The sequence below is a fragment of the Achroia grisella genome, unplaced genomic scaffold, assembly GCF_030625045.1.
Source record: "Achroia grisella isolate CSIRO2021 unplaced genomic scaffold, CSIRO_AGI_Agris_v1 utg642, whole genome shotgun sequence".
NCBI classification, from domain to species: domain Eukaryota; kingdom Metazoa; phylum Arthropoda; class Insecta; order Lepidoptera; family Pyralidae; genus Achroia; species Achroia grisella.
In genome coordinates this window covers 4,647,138-4,666,803 of record NW_026712979.1, presented here as the reverse complement: position 1 = coordinate 4,666,803, position 19,666 = coordinate 4,647,138, and the positions used below count along the sequence as shown (strand labels likewise).

General features: G+C 32.3%; 1 protein-coding gene across 1 annotated transcript in view; it reads left to right on the top strand.

Annotated features, from left to right (window-relative positions):
- Nucleotides 1-3,855: 3,855 nt before the first annotated feature.
- Nucleotides 3,856-19,666, top strand: part of LOC131849480 (pituitary homeobox homolog Ptx1) — a 62,094-nt gene continuing 46,283 nt past the window's right edge. The window contains exons 1-2 of the mRNA XM_059199562.1: nucleotides 3,856-6,384; nucleotides 17,784-18,105. Of these exons, the coding sequence (XP_059055545.1) occupies nucleotides 17,910-18,105 (196 nt within the window). The 5' untranslated portion in view covers nucleotides 3,856-6,384; nucleotides 17,784-17,909. The remainder of the gene's footprint in view (nucleotides 6,385-17,783; nucleotides 18,106-19,666) is intronic.

Below are 19,666 nucleotides of genomic sequence, written 5' to 3'. Positions count from 1 at the left end.
CTACGTTACAACTCATATTGTATAGTTACTTATGAATGTTTTTCTCTATATTTTTATGTTATATATATAATGTACCCACTGTCCGGATGTATTTCCGCTTCTTCTTATTGTAATTACTTTTATAACACCTATACGTACTTTTTAGACTTTAATTTTTTTAGGTTTTTTATAAAAAAATTATATGTCTTTGCTATCAATATTATAGCCAAAAGTTTACGGTCTGGTATTTACTGATACCCAATTAAACTACTGGCCATATCAACACAAATATTCTGGACTCATTATGGTTATTTCCTGGAGGATTCTGTTGCATTAATTGCCTGTTACCACCGCACTATTAGTGCATTCCGTCATCAAAATAAAACAACTACTGTTATTGTAATTCAAGAGAGAGAACTTGTACATATTGATGTCTGTATACAATACATGTACTGAGTTTCAGGGGTGAGATATGGCAAAAAATTATGAGATCTTTGTGCTCAGGAATCATTATGAATTTATGCATTATTACTAATATTTTATTCGTTAATTTTCTATTATTAAAAGCAATTGTAATGTGTAATTGTAACTGCAATGTAGCGAAAATCTTTTCTTCTTTACTATTCTTGTTATCCTACACTGTAGTACTGAATTACGAGTACCTATTACCTACAAATAAGTAGATTTTAAATTTTGTTTTGTTGAATGGTCAAAGTCGGTGTCTGAATTGTCCAGCAAATACAAAAAGTGTAGTCAATATAGCCGGAGACGTTACAGTTGGTAGGTACGATTTTAACAAAATATTATCCTGCGAGTTCGTATTGCTGCTATATTAGAAAATTAAACGGTACCTATTGAGGAGCTAACGCTTTGAATATTCAAAGGGAATAAATTATGAGATGTAGGGCGGTGAAGGGTAACTAATCGCACGATATTATATGTAGGTATTTACTAACATTTGTGTTGTGGATACATTGCTTTTGTATAATTTATCTTTTGTGTTTTTAATTTAGAAGGAGATTCGGTGACATCGTAATGCTGGAATTTTTATTTGCTGTTCTCGTGGATATTTTGAAAATATACCTATATGAATTAAATATATAGGAAATCTCTGTGTAAAATTTGGAACATATTAAAATTTATTACTAATTATTAAACGTAAAGGTTGGCTTTTCTGTATATTCACTCGCTACTACTATGTAATTTGAATACATAAACGATTGTAAGATATTGTGAGAAAAAGAATAATAAGATCAATAGGTTCGACTAGATACCTAGCGATCTATTCAAAGTTTAGTTGTGAACATAATTTTTTATGGATACTGTAAGATGACTATTCATGATTTTTAAAGCGCTTATTTTCTCCACTTTCTGACTACAAACTTTTATCGAATAAATCTAAAAAAAAATGTTTTATTAAAGCTCACTTCTCTGTTTAGAATAATTTTCTGTATCTACATATGATGTTATGACACCATATATTAATAGTTACTAGGGTATACTATCAATTCTAATATACTATAATATACTATACTAAAAAGTCTATGGTTCATTTTGCGTAGTCTTTTTGTTCTGTAGATATTTTAGCTATTGTTTGTATATAATACATATCTAGGAGCGAATGCAATTTACCTATTAGGTAGAAAGGTAAGATAGACACATTTATTATTAATGTTTTGTTGCAATAATATATGTAGAACCTTTATGGTTACAAGGTCATTCAAATGTTTTACATACTCATCAACAACCGCAAATTGAGCATAGATTGTGTGGACACGTCTCGGTCAAGTTCATCCGCTGATGGCCGGATTATGTTCTTACACTAATCTACCTATAATCTTCACAGAGCCGCCTCCCACTGTTTGCAGATGGTGTGTGACCACACGGCAACCGGTTACCTATTGGTGTACTCAATGCACTTACAGTTAAGTGTATAATAACGCCTTAGTGTAAGAATAGAATTATAAAAGAATATGAAAAAATATTCTATATGGTTTCGATGGCCGCAGGTTTGATTTCTCGCAGGGTGCAAATATTTTCATGACTATGATTTTTTTTGTATCGGTCTGGATGTTTTCTATGTAGGTATATTATGAATGTATATGCTCTATGTATATATATAAGCTATGTATTTCAGTTGTCTATATAGTACCTATAACACGCTATACCTATAACAAGCTCTGCTTAGATAGCGCTGTGTCAATTGTCCAGGTCCAGGTATTATTATTTCTACCCTATATTCTTATGTAGGTACATAGAAAATATCTGTATGATTTATTTCTGACACCGAGCAGCTTGCTTTATTTGTTGTATATAGGTGAGTGTGAAATGATATAAGACAGATATATATAGAAGATAGGATTGACATCTTAGTCCCCCTGAATGGCAATGGATGAGTGGTATCACAGGTCTCACATGATGACGTGACGTGACGTGCTCATAGTACCGTTTATGTCTATGGACTGTCAGCTTGTTTCCAATTTCAGTTATGCAAAGAAAAACAATAGAAGTACAATGAATGAAAATAGAATAGTGATTCAGCCAACTATAATGCTGATTAGTTATGTCGATGAGTATTGATGTATTAGGAATTAGTCAAGAAAGTAGCACCGTGTGTAGGTCGGTCTGACAGGACGCTCTGCTAGTACGTACTGTATATTACACCACTGGGGATTCAGGTATTCATATAAAAAAAACAATCCTCGCATATTATATAACTATAATTTTTAATTATAAATATGTAGTGATATATACATATATAGGTAAGACTTAGTTTTATTTATTAGCAAAGTAGACAAGTGGGAATTAATAAAAAGCGCATAATATTTTTCTTATAAATATTTATTATTTTGCTATTAATAACAATAATTCTTATTTATATATAAATATTCTATATAGCTATAGGTAGTCAATTAATAACGTCAGAATAAATTATTATTCAATAACATAAGTTTATATTTACAAAGGTAAGGCTGTGTCCCCGCGGTAACAATAAAACTTTTCATTATTATTACCTATAAGTACTTACCTATTCACAGTTTACTTTTCGTTTCAGTTGACATAAATATTGGTGCTGGTTATCACTGCATTCACTCTAATTTTAAACATTTATATGTAGGTTTTCACTCGGTTTAAACCACATCCTGAACTGATGGTAGATTTGAGTTATCATAAGAGTCTGTAATAGACCTACAGAAATAAAGATTTTTCACTTAATTTTATGAACTATAGGTGTGAGGGAAAATGGTCCTTCGAAGCTTCGTCTTACATTAGGTCGTACGTCAGTTCTTTCAAATCTGCACTTTATTGTACTATACCTAGGTATGTTTCTAACATATTCTTAAAATAATATTATAAACTGATTACAATGACTTTAACTTGAAAGATGCGAAATTATGTAAGTTTGTTTAGTTATTATTATAAATTAACAAAGGTCTATATATAACATATTTTTATAAGGTAAAACGTATATGTAATAATAGCAATACCTATATCTAATGTTATGACACCAATGTTACCTATAAATATATGAACAGTTAGTTCGAATTCAGGTAGTATATGTAGATAATGAAGTGTGACATGATGTAGTTATCTTATGTCGGTGATTCTTAAAAGTAAATAAATAATATAAGTATCAATATGAAATAGTATAGATACACACTATACATGTCTGCGCTAATGGTAGGGCTGAGACTACTAGAGTTGCCAGCCAAGCTCCAGAAGCCTTTTAATCTCTTCATAGGCTTCTTCATAGGAGCGACCTCCTGTTTGTGTACGTTGCGTGGCCACTGCTATGCTTTTTAGGAGTGACGTCAGTTAGCATGTCGTGGTGATTTCAAAAGGATTTAATGTATTTATAATAATTATATGTACTCGCATCGGGGCGGATAACGAGGTCGACTGGATAGGGTGTATTTATTTAGCATAGAGATAAACGAACTTGCGATTATAAGTGCTTAACATCAGGTGTGCCGAAAAACTACTAATGTTGAATTTTATCACGTTGTTAAAATCTACCAGTAAACACCAAAACAAAGATTATTAGAATTATTAATAATTCGTCTGTTTGTCAAGAAGTGGTATGGACATTAATCTCAGTAATGGCCTTAACTGATTTGTGAAGATTTCATTTTTTTTTATGTAATTGATACGACCACCGAGTATAGTATACTGATAACAGTAATGCGTTGCCATTCCTGTAGACTACCATATATCATATCTTTTATTCTGTAATTTCACTGTCTTATCAGCAATCAGAACAGATCTTACAAAGCAAGCTTCTATTATCCACATTTTGCAAAGTTTATCTCGGTGAAAAAGAAAGTATCTAAGTAAAAAGAAAGTAATCATGTTTAAGATTTATTTTGGATAAGTATTAGGTATATAAATTCATATTAGTAGATAAATAATTAATACATACCGAATTGTGTAGTATTAAACAAAATTATGAAGACATTACCACTTGTACCTGTTTTTTAATAGATAGGTAGGTACCTACGTAAACAGGTGACCATTAATTTTTAGTCAGTTCATTACGTAATAAGAAAAAAGATATCTAATAACTCCTTAAGGAACTACCTACCTATTTATGTAATTAATATTTAATTACTTTCTAAAACAGCTACTTAGTTACTTACTAATACTGTTATATTCACTATAGTAGGTATTCTCTTTAAGCACCTACCTATTTACGGATTGTCCTACCTAATAATCTAAATTAGGTAGGTAGGTGATAAACCTGCATAAAACTTACCAAAATTGAGTACATATTTAGATAATGTACGAAAAAATTAAATATGATTGAAACTTTCAATTCACTTTTAAATCACAATACTGACAACCCTGCACCGTGAAATAGAAAATTGATTTCCGACGGCACTTTACCGTCGGGTGAAGCACCGCCGGTAGCGACCTACATTCGCACATTTTGTTACTTGCAATACAAATCGCCATAGTTGCACTCATTAGTACGGTCAAATTTATTGAACACTACATTCACGCAAAAAAAAATAAAACGTGAAGAACGTATGAAAGTATCGCGATCGTACACGGGAAGGTTGCGTTTCTGGGGCCGCCATATTGCGGCGCGCCCCGCCCGCCACCGCACCGCGCGCCTATTGGCCCCACCATCGCCAAGGCGGGGCCACCAGCGCCTAAATGTTGCCAGCTTTTTGAATAAATAATTTCAGTAATTTAAGTAATGAAGGCAATTATGGCGTTGTTTAGCTAAGTTCGCGCGGCGGCGAGTGGGAACTTTATATTTATACCGCTCTCTTTATGTACGCCGACGCGCGGTTAATGCGCCCGATCTGTTTACGTTGCGAACCGGGAGCGGCTTTTATTTATTGCGGGTGACTCCACTGCACGGTACGCGATTTAAACTGCAATTATTTTCTCTGTTATAAGGAAAACATATTGCATAATTTAAATGAGTTAGGATAATATAATATCCTAGTAGATTGCAGCCAGTACTTACTCAAAGCTTCTTTGCAGATTTATTATTACTGTACCTACTGATCAATGTAAGTGAGTATATCCGTGTTTTATTATCACTCGTAGTTTTCTTTACTTTATGTTATTAACAATTCCTATATTGGATATATTAAAAATAATGCTATACACATTTGAATATCTCTAGTCAATTAATTAACTTACCGTAACAAACTGGATATTTCTTACAACAAAAAGAGGCGTGATCAATTTATGTCACGTCACGATAGTCCGTACAAGATCTACTGTCCACATTCAGCCGGCTGAAGTAAACAGTGACGTCACGAAGCGTCATCGAGCCGATAAAAAGTCGATTTTATTCGCACAAGTTCGGCCAGCTGACTGCGTCCCCCGCTCCGCTACCCGCTGCCGCACGCACTGAATTTTCATTGTGGCGAGATTTCAGTTAGAGGGAGAGAGACATTTACTTAAAACGTGCGTGTAAGGGAGACGTAGGTATGAGAAAACGCGGCGCGAGTTGGCGCGGTGGGCGGGCGGTCGCCGGATGATGTATAGAGTGGTGGAGTTAGGTTCAAATTGCTTCGGGAAGTGGCCGAGATTAGAGCCAGCGCGGGCCGCACCGCGCCGCGAGCGTAAGCCCACTTAAGACTGTTTTTAATACTAGTATTTTTTACGCGATCCCGACAGGATTTAGCGGATAAGCGACGTCGCCGCGATCGTGCGCTTTGATTTATCGGTTTCGGATTCGGATTCGGTTTGTTTTCTGGTGTTTACGTTAGTGGGTGACGGCCGGCCGCGGGTGGACGTAACAACTAATCCCGTGGCTTGTACCAGATTATGACGGATATCATCGGATTTCGTGTACACACACTGTGAAAATCAGCATTCTGAGGAATCAACGAACTTATATATCCCACAATCCATACGTAAAGTCAGCTGTAACATTTTGAACCAGTGAGTATTTTATGTATCCAAACATGTTATCCCATTTCAGAGTTACCGCAAGAATATAGATACTTATGTATAGACATACAAATATTAAAAGATGAAGACTAAGTAACTACAAGTAATACAACAGACAGTGTTGACAAATAAAATATACAAACACACTAGACACATATTCATTCTATTTATTTCAATAAGAGATAAGAACAGGGATTTAGGTACCTACCTACAGAAATAGTCGAAGTACTCAGGCTACTATTATATCTCCAAAAAAGCTACTAGTCGCCTAAGGATGTTTACCTAAATTTCTAATTACTATAAAGGCCTTATTTTTAAATCGGAAGGTATTTGGTACCTACTTGCTTATTCACTTAAAGAATAACACCTAAATAATAACAATATATTGTGGAACATCATGCGTTACTATGCATATTTTTTCCTATTGGTTTATTTGAAAGTACCTAACCTCCGAAAATGTTTACTTTTTCTATGTACTATAGGAGATTAAAACTTTGTTTTTTTTATATTGTGACTTAAGTCACAACACGTGCACTAAAATCCAATTCAACAATGTGAAGATAATAATATAGAGTGTGAAATTTACCTACCAATCTTCGTGTTGAATGTGTCCGAAGAAAAACGGTCATATTGCGTGCCTTAGTGTTACTTCTTGGTGATTCTACTATTTTATCACTTTGCCATATTGGTAATTAAATATTTACTTACCCACCTGATCCCATGATTCGTAAGAAACAGTAGAAGATGTAGATCAATATATGTAGATAAAAACAAATAAATTAATATACATAGACACAATCAAAAGAATGACTATATTTTATGTTTGTTAGGTTGTCACGCGTTACGCCTTGAGACATTATCTCAAAAAATAAATGACGTTGGGATTTGGGACGATAATCAAAGTCACGTGGAAGAAACCGCAGACTTATGGAGTATTGAATTTATTACAATATATCTTGAATAGAAATTTAAAAAATTTACAATAAAACTAGCATAAATGAAAATGTTAGCTCTGGTCTGTAAACTGACACATACCCAAATACGGGCAATCTGTTGTAAAATTTGATATTGCACTGATACTAAAAATAAATTAACCAGAATAAGTAACTACTTAGGTATATTCTTTAGTTTTAATAATTTTCCATTTTAATATTCTTAATCAATCTATAATATAAACAAAAGAAAGTTTTCGATTCGACTGTACTTTTTGTACCAGTGTCTATAAGTTTAAAAAAATTGGTATTAAACTGTAATATTTTAAACGACTTATTTTAAGGACTTATTTGACAATGCGCTTGACTGTACGCCCCTCGGGACTACTTTTTTCGTTTACTGAAGGTACATGACCAACCATTCTTTGGGCTTCAGCTTGATGAGTCTATGAATTATTTGAATCCGTTCATTCTTCTTCACTTAAGTTTTTAATAAAAAACAATGAATAAAATTTGAATAAATAAAAGTTATTTATTAAAATTAATAAACTTTTTGTTTGTCTAAAATAGTATTTTATTCTACTACCTACAAAGCACGCACTGAATTACTTTGGAATTGCCAGTATAAATATGATACGGTATGATATAATACCTATAGGTACCTACTTAATACAGTTTTCATGGACAAACACAGCAGCTCGTAGAACTGATTTATGTGTGTATCAAAAGTTTATAGGTAAGGGTAATACCTAGGTATTGCACACCAAAACTAAATTAGAATATACAATAGAATATCTAGTAGGCCTCTACTAGAGACTGCTTAAAGCATCCATTATTATACTCAATAATTATAAAATTAAAAAGAAACTAATAAATTATAACCAAGAACAATCTCGACAACGTCAGCTTTCAAACAAAAAGAAGACGGATCATAATCGGTCCATTCATTTAGGAGCTACCGTGCTACAAACCGACACACATAAAAACAGATACGTCAAACTAACACACCGTCTTTTTGTCACTGTTTAAAAATACAGTAATACCGGAGTAAAAATACAATATTAGAATAAGCATGTGGACTTATCTCTGAGTACTCATTGAGTTAATCTTTGGAGAAGGTATTTGTGTTCTTACAACTAATAAGTCAGGGAAATTACAGCATAAGAGAGTTGTCATCTTAGTCCTCCGAAATGGCATTCGATGAGCTGTATCACAGGCCTCACATGATAACGTGATGTCTGTAGTGTTGTTCATATACTTAGTATATAATTATACCTTCATGAAGGTAGACTACTGGCCGAAGAGAGTGAGAACCAAAAGAAAATATAGTATAAACCCTATATCTATATACACTTTAGTATGAGAATTATTCTTTGTAGAGCAATATGGATTAAAGTTAACATTTTGTGACATCAGTTACAAAGTATTTGTAAAATACTACTGACAGACAATATTATTAGGAACCGATATAGATTACATATCTATCTACTTTTACATAAATGTATACATAGCGTTACATTTTAGTATCTGGTTTTAACATTCGTAGGGTGTGCTCTACATTGCACATGAAACGGTTTCAATCTGATTCACTTCCACGTATTTACCTATAAAAAAAATTAAGTGTTTATATCAGTTGTCTAGTACCCATAACAGCTATGCTTACATTAACTAGACGGCTTTGTGTGATTTGTCTAGAGGTATTATTATATAATATTTATTGTAATTACACAATTATTGTATAAACAAAAACACAATTATTGTAATTAATATATAATATTATTTACAATAATTGACAGTCTACGCTATAAAACTTAAAATAATGGAATCACAATTTTTATTAATATTCTAACTTCTAACGGTCTCTATCAACCTTTATCTAATATAACTCGTCCCTTCTTATCATTGATAACTGTACCGATATATATTATAACATTTATACCTATTATTATTATAATGTTTCTATATAAAAGTATAAGAATAAAAAAATACTAGTTGCGCCCGTGACTTTGCGCGCGTGTAAATATATACTTTTCTATTGATTATAACAATGTAACAATAATAAAAATTAAACATTATAGTTATTATTGCCATTTATTATATTGTTATGGTACATTAAATATATAATTTTTTTTATAAATATAAACAATATCAAATTAAACATTAATTTAATAAGCGAAAACCTGCCGAGGTTGTCGCTAAAGATTAGTATGCGGTTTCTTCAAGCAGGGTACATTATTATCTTATCTGTGTATATTAGAGTTTCTTACTACTGTGGAATAAAAAAAATACAAACGATAAATAAAATATTTCGCATTAAGAATAATTGGTATTAGTTGCAAACTCTTTGCATATATTTTTACAATTATTTTTTTCTGATAACTTTTTTGGATAAAAATTATTTCACTTCACTCTTTTCAACGCCTTTGTCAGTAGTTCTAGATAGTATTATAATTATATATCTTTTCAATCCATTGTTTACATCATCTCCCAAATACACTCCACAATGTATCGATTACAGTATTAGTTTAGACTAGTTCCTGTCCGGAAGTGAAGTAACCAGTAGAAATTAGTATTAAGAGGTCTTAGAAGTTTATAGGCGGAAATGGTATGATTTAGGTATTTATGGACACTCATTTTATTTCTATTTAAAATTGGACAATATTCAGAGTTTATCCTTATCAACTTTGTATACTATGTGGATATTTAAACGACTCCAAAATAGGTGGAGATTCTAAATTCGGCTGTATTTTTTAATCAATATTCTTTTTTGAACTGGTAGTAAAATTGTAGAAACTAAGACCACAGTAAGAATATTCGCGCAATCGAGATTTCATCTTATCCTATATCTAGCAATTACTGGTAGTATTTCTTATCAGAATTAAGCTGGATTAAAACGTTTTTGCATGTAATACACCATGTTGTCCAATCTCTCGAGGTTTTCGCAGTAGAAATTATCAGAATATTTCTGGTAAATTAGTACATGAAGGTTTTCAGGAGAAAACACGTGCAGGTATTTTTAATTGATGATAATAGAATGGTGCATTTACTTATACTTTGTCGATGGAAGAAAGTAGTATATATGATACAGGCTCGGCCTAGTATAGATGCTACTGGTAAATTCTATGTATGATGCGTATTTAGCAAAAATGTAATAGTTTATAAGAAGAATAACTAACTGTAACTACTTAAATTCGTGTCAATAAATATATTATTATTATACTAACGGTATGCGCTGGCTACAAGTGGAGAATGATAAGATGATAATGAGGTCAGGTCGGTTAGCCTATCATGATGAAGTTACTTGGTTACCAGGAGGAACAGCGGGGAAGTCGACCTGATAAGGTATATTGTTAGCAATGGGATGCTAGTCTCCATTACTAAGAATCCCCTTTCCCCATCACGTATAGATAAATCTGACATGGTAATGAAGTTATCAGACTGTATCCGTCAGGAAGCCGAACCTTCAGCGACTCCATAGGGCCTTCCTCCTTGAATTGCCCTCAGCACTCACCCCCGTTTTCATTTAGTGTAACTGTAAAGACCAGCTGCGGCTAACAGTATTAAAATAATTCGAAAAATAAACTCAACTCAACCAAACAGGCCCAATTATAAAAAAATATGGTTGCGCGTTACCTATCTGCTATGTGATAATTTTATCAGTGTTAAATTGATAACGAGTAGATAAATGTCTGTGACGTTAGTTGGAGCCAACGTGACCATATCTTTTGTCCATAGTGGGACGTTTGCAGATTAAAAAAAAACAGTATTTCTATTCGGTAGTCTAATCTTAATGTCTATTTCAGTCCTAATTATTATTGCACTAATACATTCTTCGGCGACCAGATAGTCGGAAATTGAACACTAATAAGGAAAGTCGTAATGTTTCTAATAGTTTATAATATCTATAGTAACACATATACTAATGGTAGTAGAATAAAATAAAATAATATAAAACCTCCAATATTAATTATTGGACTTCACATCCGCAAAATAACACCTAACTCTAAAAAAAAAAGACAAGACAAAAATCGAATATATTAGTATAATAGTTTAATATTATACTACTATGTTTCACTTTTACATTCTTCTTTTTACTTATACTGTCACTTAACAAATGAAATTAATATAGATAGAATATACATACCCCTATAAATATATATATATATATATATATGTTAGCAAAATAGATATTTTTTTGTTATGGAGAAAATAAGAGAGATATGGGCCCTTGCATAAATTACGTAACTAGTTAAGGGGGGTCAGCAAAGTGTGACACTGTATTATAGCAAGAGGTTGAAGAATACTATCACTCTGTATTATTTTATGTATGGGCAATAATAATAATTTATGAAGCAATTTATGTATGGGCACTACTCCAAAAGTGAGACTATCTCACCCAAACATAATAAGAGAGATATGGACACAGTAGTTAACTCGATTTCGAACTAGCACAATCAGCACACCGCGTTAAAATACAAAACAATTCCCACAATGCGTGGTAGATGTCGTTCACGGTACGTAACGTTCCCTCACTACGACATGACACTATCAGCCCATCGACAATGCCATAAAATCGTGTTATCACCAGATAGACACGATACAAATAGATCGACTCAAATATTTACCGATGTCGCTTGTCAAACGGTGTGTTTTACATGCATAGTTAATAGCATGTAGCACTCCATGTAATTTTTAGTGAAGTGTTGTTCTTGAAGGCGGCGTCTTTAAAGACATGTTGGAATTGATAAGGTGTCGATTTGAAATGTAATTGTACCTATAGGTATATAGTTGTGTTTTGTCTTGTATGTATCACATGATTTTATCAATTTTAATGATAACGATATTAACTTGTAGACAATAGCCAGCGGTGTTTTTAAATTGGTTGTTGAATGGTTCTATGTCTAATATTAATCATACTTTTGTGGAAGTGCGTTTTTTAATTGCAAGCAAGCTGATAGCCTATTAGATAGTAAGCAGTAATCGTAGGCTATATACGAGTATATGAACATCACCATGGACATAACGTCATAATGAGACGGCTGTGGCATCAGTCATGCGTTGCATTACTAAGAATTAAAATATAATGATGTGTATGTGTGTGTGTTAGTGAAATTTTATCAAATTAAGTACTACATTGATCGGTAAAGTAAAAATAATTAGAGTTATCACATTTGTTCAATAATTTTCTTCACATTGCAATTTAAGCAGAGACTACACATATCCAAGGCTTGTAAAGTATAATGTCCCTAATACATAGATATATTAGTAAATTTAGCGATTTATTTCTATTTAAGTAGATGATTGTATATTCTATTTATAATTAATATATTTTTTTATTGGTCCTTTAGTAGGACAGGCCAATAGTTTGACGTTTGAAATATTTTATAATTTTTAACCTAGAAATGATAAAATTAACAAATAAACTGTGCTTTTAACATTGTTTTAATTTTAATAAAAAATATTAAGAAAATTTAGACTTGTTATATAAATGACGTCGTGCAATTTATCACGCCTGCTTCATTCGTCACACACGGTCACACTTCGTCGACCCCTTCCGCTGTTCACTCCTTAATGTGTGACATAATTTAAAGACGACCTCTAATGTGTTAATGACCCAAATTATTTTGCATACCACATACTCGATTAGGATTATAGTCATCTATTGTATTTATAACACGATGTGTATACCCTTAATCGCAATTAAACAAATGATTGATAGAGTGATAAGTAGTATCTATTAAATTACAAGTAGGTACAGAAGTAATATTTTTTAATTGAAGCAGGCACATAAATATTTTTCTTATTAGACATCATTGTTTATTATCGGAAAACCCACATATTATTACGTAGTAGGTCTGAGTTGATGTCTGCCACGACTGGTACAAAATTGCCCCTACTTTAATATCATGTGTAAATCTACCAAATATACACCAACATTTTTATATAAATTGATCAAGCCGTTTCGGAAGACTTCCATAACCTGACCCCGCAAACGTTGTTTTGTCATATAAAAATGAAAGTACCAATAACGCTATTATAAAGGGATTGATGGTAGAAGAGTTGAAAATTAAGGGTTGTATATATTTTTGGCTGCGAAATCATAAAATATTGAATTATTTTATGATTTCGCAGCCAAAAATATATTAAAAAAAATACCTTAGGATGAACCACCATGGCTTAGAATTATGAAAAATTGGTACGTTCCATTCTCAGACCTACTCTATATACATATAGAATTTTATAAAATTTGTAAAAGTCGTTTCGGAGAAGTTTTGTTTCAAGCACTGTGACATGACAATTTTGTGTATTAAAAAATGTATCCATATTATTTAATAAGGGACATATAGGGATAAGTCACAATTACATGGCTATGGCAACAAAGTAGTGCCATACAGCACTGTTCCAGATATTGGTGGTGGTGGTCAGAAGTCTATCAATATTAGCATTATTAATGAACATCTTTATATATGAAAAGACTTGGTAAACTAACAAACTGAAGTGTCATTCTGGTGCGTTAAATCCGACGGAGACGACGCGCAGAATCGATTACAAATAATTGGAACTTCATATTCGAAAGAAGAAAAATAAATGAAATAAGTAAACGTGTGATGACAATTTTCAAGATATATGATATGTTTTTGAAATATACATACGTCGTTATGTATTGGTGTCTAAATTGAGTACATGGCCCAAGAATAAGAATGATTCAATAAAACTGAATGCACATAACGCCTTATATGAATCAGTTCATTGAATGACCATGGAGACGACGACTGCTATCAGTAAATTAAAAAAATACTAGTGTAATGTAAAGTAACTGAAAATGTTGATAATCAAAACATGGTATGGTTATAGAATTGGTGCGTTTGTAAAAGTTATGGAACGGTGTTCGCCATTCGATGGTATTCGATTAGTCGAAGATTCGATGGAACTCGACCAAAATTCGAATGAGATGGCGTTTTAATAGAGCACGGCACTTTCGCCAACTTAAATCTTTCGGCTTAAAAAAGGCTTTACGTCGGTTTAAAGGGATGAGAGAGGCTCACGCGACTCGATTGCTGCTTTGGCTTTGCTCAATTACTCACCGCGGCTCAAGATTAATATCTCGTTATGTGTAGTATTGTTTACTTTACGTTTGTTGTTATTTTTGTTTGACTGATTCATGTTGACGTTTTGAATTGTATTGGATCTTTTGGATTATGGCTGTAATCTATACTACATTTATGACGGCAGCCTCGATTTGTGAAACCTTTACGAGTGAGAGGACTTTACTACTTCATTTCGCGGGAGGACGTGCTTATTGTTTGCCTGGTGTACTGTAATACTATCGAAACCCATAGCCTTTCTTCTTCCATCTGGGTAGTTGGGAATAGTTTTTGGAGCCTTTCAATATATAAGATAAGTAAGTTTTAGGGATTAAGAAAATAAAAGACGTGATGAAATAAGTATTATTGAACTGACTAACATCTCTTTGGAAGTAATGAATAAAAATATACTTTTACACCTTGCATGTACTGTGATCTATTCATATAAAAAGATTAAATTACAAATATTATTTTCAGTAATTTAGTTTTACGACTTCTTTTGACATAGGTATATGTATAAGTAATTATTCTATTCAAATATTGAATATTATGATTTCATTGAAATTCAATACCTATAAATGCAAATTATATAGAGATATTATACCTAGATTTTTATCTAACAACTCCAACAAAATAATTATGACTACAATCTAGTACCAATAATATATTTAAAGTAATACAATTATTATTAAATATATAAGAAGCGTTATTTTTTTAATATTTGTATATTACCTATAACTAAATTAAGAAAAAGAAATCAAAATTTTTATGTTATTAAGTTTCTAAGTTATAGTATGTCTATAATAAACGTTTTTTTTTCTTCTTTTGATGCTTTATAGACTGAGGTATTTCATTAAAAGTATTCTGAAGTATCAGGCTATTTTAATTGTAACAATCTATACCACTAATAATAATTATTTAGATGTTACATCTCATACAAATCGAATTTTAGGCACTAAGTTAAATAAATGTTTGTTTCCGTTAGTTTATCAGTAAAGAATGGCTACTCATGTGATTACTGTGATGCATCATATATCTATCTACTCATGTTGACGACGGTTATCACCTTGCAGTTGGACCGTAAACTTGTTTTCGATTTCAGTTACATAATAAAAAATATAAGCCAAAATAAAACGTTACAAAACATTGTAACTCGGATATACATTAAAAAATTAATGTAACAAATACTGATATTTTGTAAGTATATGTGTATTAATAACATTTCTTCCAATATTGTTACCATTGTTACACCTCTACCAGACACAAATCTAATCACTTCTCTCCATCCTAAAGTTGTCTGGAACAGATCGCTTTTTAGCGATAAAGCCGCCTGTTGTTACCTCTTTGTCTTATTTACTATTGTGTTTTTTATCATTTCATACATAATCGTATCTAAGTGTATTTTCTGTGAGAGGTTGTTCCTCTAAAGAGTTTTATTCATTAATTCAAAATACACACAAAATGACTAGCAACCCACAATTTTACTCTAAAATTGTGGGTTGCTAGTCAACAAACAGTTATGTACACAATTTTTTCTATTACGATTCGGTTGAACGGAAAGGCAAAAGTGAGTATATTCGCACATCGACGCGAGTTAGCTGAATGCTCTTTTTATTTTTGCCTGAATATTGAATTCTCGACTGCACCTAGCTGCTGGCATATGAAAACGGCAATTAAACCAATAAATCACATGTATACCTTTTTCCTACCGGTATTTTATGTGCACAATGAAACGATACTCCAACACTGACACGGCTATTTGAAATATGAAAGCAGTAAAGTTATATATCTCCGTTTTTTTATGACGCTTGTTGTTTTTATCGTTCAAACACTGTCATGTGTACTCGGCCTTAAATCATGTTGATGCTTCGAATTGATTTATTTCCTCTAGGAACTTCCAGTACGGACGGTGTATGGGTTACACGGCTGAGCTTTTCAGGCCGTATATGAAACTATTCTTAGTACCTTTATTTTTTGAACCAACACCAATAAGAAGGATTTTCAATTAAAATGTTTTTTTTTGTATGTAACGTAATATCCTCAGCAATTCCGAAACCATATTGATTATTATATATTATATTGAATATTTATTATTGGCTTGATCTCATTTTATTGTGGATGCAAATTGAATTGAATTGAATTAATACACATGAAAAATTATTTGTTTTTATTTCTTGCCCTAATTTACAAATAATTACTAACCTAAAGAAAGAAGAAAGTTCATTCCTCGGTGACTTCATAAATATTACTTAGATAACATTAACAGATTTTGAATCATAGTCTTGACCTGTGCGTCGTACTTACCTGACCTGTGTGTCGAAGCGTACCAATTATACAGAAACAATAATTAATTCAAGTATCTTATAAACAATTGGATTGGATATCAACAGCCTTGGATACTTCTTACATATAATTATATTAAATGTTTATAACTGTATTTGCGTCCTGCGTGCCTATATTGACTCCTAAAATATTTGTTAAAAAATTCTCCACCGACAAATTAATTTTGTTAGTATATTTATGAAGCTGACTGTACATAGAATTCTTTTTATCCTAATTCACGTGACCATAACCGTGGTTACAGTACGTAATCAATAAGCTAACGTTATTATCTAAATACGTATTTACCTATCTTAGAATCGAGTGTCAACGGCCTTTACCATTTACCTCTCGGTTTTTCAATTTTGATTGTTATCTTTTGCGGATGCACACCGCTTTCTGAGTATCTTTTTATTTTTTATAAGTATATATATACTTATAAAATTGAACAATAAAAAAATACATAGTAGATAGGTAGTAGTCAAAGTTATTATCAGTTTTGGATATTATGAAAATTAATAAAAGGTGTAGCTGAGTGCAGGTAGGAGTAGCTTGAAATATAGTTTATCGCTTGATTAGCAACAAAAATATGAACTATCGTATATCAGTTAATAGGGTTTTGATAAAAGCCAAACTCCACTTCAGCAGACATAAGTTAATAAAAGATAAATAACCTTAAATCCATAGTTATAAATACGAAAATGTATTTTCCTGTTTGTAATGCAAAGGGTTTATTTGTACAATATTCCATAGGTATAGGTATGTATTCCATCGGTGCAACAATGGTCACACAATATATCTACATACTCTGCTTACTTCTAACATTAAGGCCTTTTTATACGTTATTATAATTGATTAATTATGTTATTAATTTTCGTTCCTTCTTTAGATAGAGGTTTACTTAGAACATTATGACTTTTGCCGATGCCGTCGCAAATACTGCGGATTAATTTTCGTCTTTTAGTTTCGGTTCGTGTACATCTCATAATAATATGGAATCCTTTTTGTTTACTACAATAATTAAAAATATTACTGAAAATACAATATATTTCAGGTGGAAGATGTCATTCCGCGCGTAATCTCAACGTGCCCAACCAGTCGCCCGCGCGACATTCCCCGACAGTCTCAACAAAGCATCATCATTCACCTCAGGGTGTATAAAGAAGCGCTAGCGGCCGGCATGGAGCCGCTAAGCGAAAATGGACTCTGCCTCTCGGAGTTAGATCTCCATGGAGGCGGTCACCTACACGATTCGGTGGCCGCGTCTGTGGGTTCCGCTATCTCAAGTTTGATGGCTCCACTGCATCATGAGGCCCAACACGCACCATTACACCACGCTCCCCCGCTACACCATGAGCCGTTGGAGAAATTAAAATGTAAGTAATATTAATTTATTCATAGATTTTTTATAACGCAACTCAAGGCTTTGCACCGAAGTGACATTGTAAAAAAATCATCAGTCTGTAAATTATAGTCGGCAAACACCTTGTTTTGAAACACAGCTCTTGATTTTGATAAGGCAGTGAAATTATAAAGCATGTTATGCATAACATGTTAGTTCTCAGAAATGACAAGTACCTACATAAAAAAGTAAACTAATGGCCCATCGGAGAGAACCTAATAATTTCCCGTAACCGATTTGTACTATATTTATATTTGTATTACCATAAGCACTACAAAGTATCTACGCGTGGAAAAATCTATTGATTAGTTTATATGCACGAGTAGTATATGATACAAGTATCTGGGCGTCTCTATTAAGGCCATTTCTAATCACATCGACATTCAGAGAAATCTATAAAATCGTGAATAAAGTGATCCATTTTTATGGAAGCAAACGTTCTCGTTTATATTGGCAAATAAATCCTTTTTAAACTCCATTTGGCTAGTGAATAAAATACGCGACTTCTTGCGTTCAGTTCCGTCGCTCGGTGCGCCATCGTCTCTCTTATTTCTCGCCCCGTTTTATTTTATGAAGATATGTGCGCTCGTGTCCCCGAAGATAGGATGCGGATCTACGTCGGGTAAATAAATAAGATTTTTTCGCTTTTATTACAAATACGCGTATCGCCTTTGCGAATTCAATTGAATTCGTAAATGGATTACTTGAAAGTTGCTATTTTTGTTTATTCTGCATTTATACGCGACAAACACTTGACGAAGTGTTGTTCAATGTACATAATATGGTATTATATAGTGTTACCAAAGAATGTTTCAGAAATATTTTATCAGAAAGATAGTAGGTACGGCTAGTCATTATGTAGTAAATACGGACTGGCAACACAGTATTTCTTTCTATAAACTATCCTTTAATACATAACGAACACAAAACATATTAGTAACTTTTTGACTAGACGATTTTTCATTTACTTGTTCTAGCCAACCTAAAAGTTGTTTCCAATTCTATAAACAATATCCGTAGACCAAGCTTTTGTATCTCTACAGCAAATAAAATATATCAAGACTAGCGCCATATTTAAATGGAATATAAAATCTCGTGAATCTGTACCGACATTTTGTCGTAGAAAATATACGTAATGTAATTTATTTGATAATATTATCGACAATCAATACACTTGTATTAATATATAACCTATATGTTATGTTTCATGGTTAAATCTTTGATATTCCTGTTAAGGAGAATATAGTCAAATTAGTTTATTTTACACCTTCCAGAGTTTTTTTTAATAAATAAGAGCCTATGTTCGTTCTATTGTTACTTTTTATCTTCATAACTTTTATAGATCTCATTTATAATATTAGTATACATTTAATGCTGACTAAGTACATTAAGATACTCTGATATAAAATACAGTCACTACAAATAAATATATACATATTTTGGTTTTTGTAGGTATGGAGATAACATTTGATATGATACAGAACATACCTGAAAAATTATTATTTCATTTAACTTTATTGTACGAATATTTGTAA